At 28.0% G+C, this 6,650-nt stretch overlaps 1 protein-coding gene across 1 annotated transcript; it reads left to right on the forward strand.

Moving 5' to 3' along the window:
• Positions 1–1,780: 1,780 nt before the first annotated feature.
• Positions 1,781–6,239, forward strand: LOC112726946 (guanine nucleotide-binding protein subunit gamma 2). The gene is made up of 4 exons (XM_025776520.3): positions 1,781–2,198; positions 4,535–4,587; positions 5,631–5,675; positions 5,765–6,239. Exons 1-4 carry the CDS (start codon positions 2,052–2,054, stop codon positions 5,847–5,849), a joined length of 330 nt encoding a protein of 109 aa, XP_025632305.1. The 5' UTR covers positions 1,781–2,051; the 3' UTR covers positions 5,850–6,239.
• Positions 6,240–6,650: the final 411 nt, after the last annotated feature.

Here is a 6,650-nt window from a genome sequence, read left to right on the forward strand (position 1 = left end):
CTTAATATATATATATATATATATATATATATATATATAAAATAGGGGTGGCAAAATGAGTCGAATTCGTCAGACCGACCCGTAGAACTCGCTAAAAAAGGTAAGTCGGACTAGGATTTAAAGCCTGTCAAATTAAAAAAATTCGCCAAACCCGGAAAATTTTTATACAAATTTTTTTTATGATATTAAAAAAATTATATTAAAATGATATTTTAAATAGTTATACTGTAAGAGATTTAATATGTTTTCTGATTTTAATGTTATTATATGATTATAATTATTTAATATATAAAAAAATTACTAGATAGTATATATTAAGGGTGGCAATGCGGACGGGCCTGCCCCAACCTGCTCGCCTCACCTAGGCCCGCACCATAAGCGGCACGGGTCGGCCCGCCCTGCCAAATAAAGTGGGTACAAAATGTTAGTCGTTTGACTTTGTTTTTTTTAAACAAATAAAATTAATTAAAATTAACAAAAAATAATAATTAAACAATTAAATACAAATAAAAAATAGTTAAAATTATAATATAATTTGTTACTATCTTTTTTAAAATTTTTAACTTCAATAAAATTGTTCAAAATAATATTTGTCAATAGAACCATCTTTATTTTAAAAAATAAGTCACATAATTTAAACATATATACGAAATTGTAAAATAAAATAAAATAAATAAAGTCACATAATTGGAACATATATACATAATTTGGTGAATTTTTTAATTTGACAGGTTTCAAAATCTAGCCCGACCCACATTTTTTAGCGAGTTCGGCGGATCGGTCCGACGGATTCGACCCGTTTTACCACCCCTAATATATATATATATATATATATATATATATATATATATATATATATATATATTATCACATATTTTATTATATAAAGATAGAAAATTTTTGTTCTAAAAAATATAAAATAAATAAATACAAAAAATATAAGTTTTTTTATTCATTAAGATTAATTATTATACAAAATTTTTTTATAATATTAAAATAATTTTTTAAACTACAACATAAAAATATAAAATAAATAAAGTTTATTTTATATTATTTGACAAATAATTTTTTTATTATATTTAAAATTTATTAACTAATTACTTTATTAAATATATTATTATATAATATAATTTTTTATCAAAATATTTGTAAAAGTAAAATTTATTTAAAACGTTATATATAATACATAAAAATATTAACTTTTTTATTTAGGTATGTATTTAAAATTATATTATTTATTCTGTTTTTCTAAAAAAATTAAAAAAATAAAAAATTAATATTTTTATGTATTATATATAATATTTTAAATAAATTATTTTTTAAAAATATTTTTATCTAAAATTATATTATATAATAATATCTTTAATAAAAATAGTTAGTTTATAAATTTAGAATATAATAATCTAATTATTTATTAAGTAATATAAAATAAAATTTTAATAATTTTATATTTTTATGTTATAGTTTAAAATATTATTTTAATATAATTTTTTAATATTATAAAAAAATTTTGCTAAATAACTAATTTTATTAAATAAAAAATATTCATATATTTTATGTTTATATATTTTATATTTAGTTATTTAAGAATAAAAGATTTTATTGTCGTTTAAAATATTATGTATTAAAGTATTGTTATTTAAAATATTTATTTATATACTAAAATATTCTATATTTATTAGAGTCCATCAATATTTTTTTTATATTAACTTTTATTTTTTATCTAATAAAATCTAATGACCTATATAAATATAGTTCATTCAATAAACATATAATTATTGAGCTCGTTTTATAATACCCATTAGTTATTAGCAATTACTGACCTCAGCTTTCATTTCAAGCTCTTAAAAGACAAGGCGCCAAAAAAAAAACCCTTAATTAAACAAATTCCCAAAACCTAGCCTCTTTCATTTTCACCACAAAATAAAAAGCTCGATTTTTTATGCGTGTATTTGATTTCAATTCATGAGTGCGCTTAACAGCACATGTACGTAGTGAAGTTCTTTGAAGAAGCAGAAGAAGAAGAAGTGGATGAGTGTGGTTAAACAGTAATGGCGTCTGAAACGGCGTCGTCTGCCGATGAAGAAACCGTCGTTGTTCCCGTTTCAGCTGAGGGTGCACGGGGGATTCAGAAACAAGGAAAGCACCGAATTCTCGCCGACTTGAAACGTCTCGAACAAGATTCCAAATTTCTTCAGGTGTTTTTTTACCCTAATAAAATTAGTACAATGTTCTTTTTTTGTGTGGATAAATTAGGGGAAAAGAAAATGTAGTATCCAATATCTAATATTTCTAGTTAAAATTGGATGTATGTTAGTCAAATTGTTTATTTTCTTTTTTGTTCGGGGAAAATATTTATTTCCTTATTTGCGTGGTTGCTAATATACTTATAGTAAGTTTGTTGGATTTTATATGACTTGTGCTAAAAATAGTAGAGATTTGAGAATGTGTGGTTAGTGGAAAGGAAAAATCCCAAAGCAAAATGTTGTTTCTTCTGGATTAAAAATAGGGAAAATTGTACTGTAACTTAAGATGAAACTTGCTTGTAATAGAAAGATTAAAGAGCTTTATAGTCTAGAGTTATTAATTTGAAGAGAATTCTGCTGGAAACTTTATGAGCAATGGTTGAGATTAAAAAAAAAAAATTTGAATTATAACTTGGATATCAAATTGAAGATACATTTAATTTTACCAGAAATGCTATGTGTACACCAAAAATAAGTCACCAAATCAGCTACCATATATCTGTGTATAAACACATATGTTGTTTAACTTATTTTCAATGTGAATTTTGTATTTCAACATGTATGTTATACAAGTGGTTGATTTTGTGGTTAATTTTTAGCATACACCTATCATGGCTGGATTTTTACTCATTCTACTTGGTACATATGAGGTCAGAGGTGTAGGATCTATAAAATTTTAATTCATAAGTCATCCAGTGGTGTAGTTGTGTGTGCTAGCTAAGGGGCCGATTGGTTTGCCCATTTTCTATCCTCATTTTCAAAGAAAATGAAAAATGGGCTTGACGTTTGTTCAAATGAATGAAAACATGTTCGCTCAAAATTAACAAATCTGAAAACGATAATTTCATGTTTTCCGCGTTTCAAATGTTAAAAGTTGGAAATGTTTTGTAGGTAAATCGCTGATCATCAAAAGTGGCATTTTTTTATTCTTTTTTTCCTAGCCTTCTTTCAATTACCTTACCTACATGGTTTTTTTACCCCTAAGTTTCTAACCAATTGCTAATGGTTCTTTGCAGCTTTTTTCATTTTTTCATTTTTAATTTCAATGTTAATTTTTTTAATCTCTATAGTCTATAATAACCTTATATGTAGTAAAATTTAGTAAGTAACAAACAAGAGAAGAAGATGAAAGACAATTCATAACAAGCTTCACAATATTCAGCTAATTTGAACATTTAATAAAAAATATAGTTTATTCTTTTAAATTTATATTGAAATACATTTTGAAAATAGATCAACCAAACATTTTGACCATTTTTCCTGCCTTTGGAAATGAAACCTATTTTAACAAACCCATACATTTCCTAAAATATGAGAATTTGAAAATGAACGAATCAGCCCCCAAGTCGGCTAAGTGTGTGAGGTAAAACGTGTACATAAAAATTTCTCTAATTTGGACAGTTAGAAAGTGCAGAGTAATATTGGCATTTTAAAGTATATTAGAAATTATCCTAATTGTATACGATATTGCGAAATTTTGGATTCAATTTGATGGTCCTGATGTGTATGACGGTATGTGATGCTCTTTTTTTTTTTCTTATATATATATAGGAACCTGATTTTGATCTGGTTTTAGGCTTATCAATTTATTATCATTAGTCTTAGTATGTGTGCTTATATGTTGAGAAGAATCCAACTTGATGCATGTACCATCCTAGTATATATGGACCAATCAGTCCAAATTCTTGATGGTGAAATATACGTAGTTGAAATTTGATGTATCCCTCTTTTTCCATTTCCTTATTAGTTAAAATGAGATGATAAGGATGGTAATTGAATTTTATAGAGGAAACATGATCTGTCATGTTTGCTTTTTGGGTTCCAAGCAAGATATGATGTGTTTCTTCTTACTTTTCATTCATTTGTCTATTGAATTTCTTACATCGATGTCAGGCCATCTTACATGTTGAGTGTTTCCCTTTGGCGTCAGTTTGATTCGTGGGTAAAAGTAGAGTGGTGAGAATTTTCATCGGTCTAATTTATGAGTAAACTATTTTGAAACTGGTCGATTAATATTTCATCCTAGATTTACCTTCACACCAAAGATACTATGTCTAAGCCAATGTTTAGCTGCTGTCAAAAGTCATTTTCCATTGATGCTTCGTCTCTTTGATCTAGGCAATAAAGATTATGACAAAGTTTCTATATTTGTTGTTGATAGCTTAACACTACCTCCTTTTCTATTTGGCTTGGAATCGGCTATGTAAATCTTTGCAAAAAAGGTTTAACATAGGTGGAATTGTTCCCTGCATTTCTCATTAATTATTTTTTCCTTGACTATTACACAGGAAGAGTTGGAAGAGCTTGAGAAAACAGAAAACGTGTCAAACATATGCATGGAGTAAGTATTGTCCAAACTTTTGTTTCTCTTCTTGGAAAGAAATCTTGATAAATTGTTCTGTTTTAGGCCAACTTGGCATCTGAAGTCTGAAATAGATAAAGGCTTAGTTTGGTAAAACTTTTACTTTTTAAAAGTAGCTTATAAAAGTTAACTTTTAAAAGATAGTTTTTTAAAAGTTGTAGCATTTATGTTTGGTAAATCAAATAAAAAATAGCTTTTAATAAACACAAGCAACATCAATTGCGTTTGGTAAAATAGCTTTTAAAATTTAAAAATACTATAATAGACATAAATATTAAACATTAAATTTTGAAAATTAGTTAACATATGAGGTTATATTAGACTTTTAAATTTTTAAAAGCACAAGCCAACTTTGAAAAGCTCTATCTTAGGTGCTTTCAAAAGTATTCTAATCTTTTAAAAGCTGCAAGCACAAACACATGATCTTTTTGATTTACCAAACACAAAATGAAGAGCTTGTGCTTTTAAAAAGCACAAGCACCTCTTCGAAAAGTTTTACCAAACCAAGCCAAATTCTTGTTGGGTTCTTCAATCCAGCAAATTGTTGTAAATAATAGTTTATATATTGATGTATCCTTTTATCAACTTGGGGGGTTGAATATTAACCTAGCATATTTCCCCTTAGCTTCATTGAAAGGTTATCTATGTTATGCTATATATACACTAGACTAGATAAGATTAGGAATGATGATAGTAGCGCACTGATTCTAGAGAAGATGATAGAATGTCGTCTTAGGTATTATGGACATGCTTGAAGGCGTCTCGAGAATCCAGTTTAGGATCAGATGGAGGGTGGTTTTGCAGCTAGAGGCAAAGAGAAATTAGAAAACTTTAGAAGAGGATTATTAAAAGAGATTTAGGCATAAAAAAGTTTAAACGCATCTGGTTTATGCTAGAGCTAGTTGGGGTCATTTAATCCATATAGCTGACCTATCCCGGTTGGACAATGCTTAGTTGTTGTTGCTGTTGCTGTTGCTATGTTATGCTGTACGGCATAAACAATTTCACTTGATATAGTGCAGCTTGCTAAAAAGTATGGACACTAAGCCTGATCCGCTACTGCCAGAGTAATTTCCATTACCTTCACCTTTATTTGTATTAAATAAATAATTGATTGTAGGCATAATGTGTAATCATCAGTTTTCTTCTATAACAGAATAAATGGACCAGTAAACCTGTTATGGGATAGATGGTTTGAAGGGCCTCAGGATCCACAATCATGTCAATGTCGGATACTTTGACACGAAGTTTTCTGTGAATATAGGAAGCAGCATGTTGACGAAATTGATTCTGGAACTTTAATAATTGTTTGATGAAGTATTTTAACCATGCATGCTAATCCAGGTTTTTGTGAATGCACATTCATCATCTGTATTCAATTGAGAAGTATCATTATGTGTTTACTAATGTAAATGTTATCAGAGTTCAACTGTTAATTCTCCTTGGCTGTAACCGTTATGCATGTGCATGTGTCTTAACCTGCAAGGTTGGCATTTGGAAGGGCTTCAAAATGGTTTGAAGAGTTGACAAGCAGATCTGTTAAATTTGTTTATAGAATTTTCATCAGAGAATTGTTGTGGACCATTTAACAAGTGTATTTGCCATTAGATAATGTTATGTTTGGATTGCTATCTTTATCTTGAATGCACAAAAGAATGGTGCATGATAATCATGAAGAATCTGCATATGTTAACTTAGATCTAATTAAGGTATGTTTATTTGGAGGGTAAAATTCGGGTGCAAAGTTGAGTTTTATGTACAATTCTACACAATCTTTTATCCCCCTTTTACCTCCAACCATACATACCCAGTGATTGTGTCTATCATTGTGTGTTATACTGCTTGTGTTGACCGACATATATTTTCATTAACTTTGTTTGGTTGGAACTTGGAAGGTAAAAGGAGTAAGTCTTATGTGATGACACACAAATTTGAAACTGAATAGTGAATACACTCAATTGTAGTTAGAATTTAGAGAAGAGTTAAGAGTACAAGTTTGTCTAAGATTGGTTGAACAAGAAAAAAAAAATGTTTTTAGCTTT

Source organism: Arachis hypogaea, chromosome 12 (assembly GCF_003086295.3).
Source record: "Arachis hypogaea cultivar Tifrunner chromosome 12, arahy.Tifrunner.gnm2.J5K5, whole genome shotgun sequence".
Taxonomy (NCBI): Eukaryota; Viridiplantae; Streptophyta; class Magnoliopsida; order Fabales; family Fabaceae; genus Arachis; species Arachis hypogaea.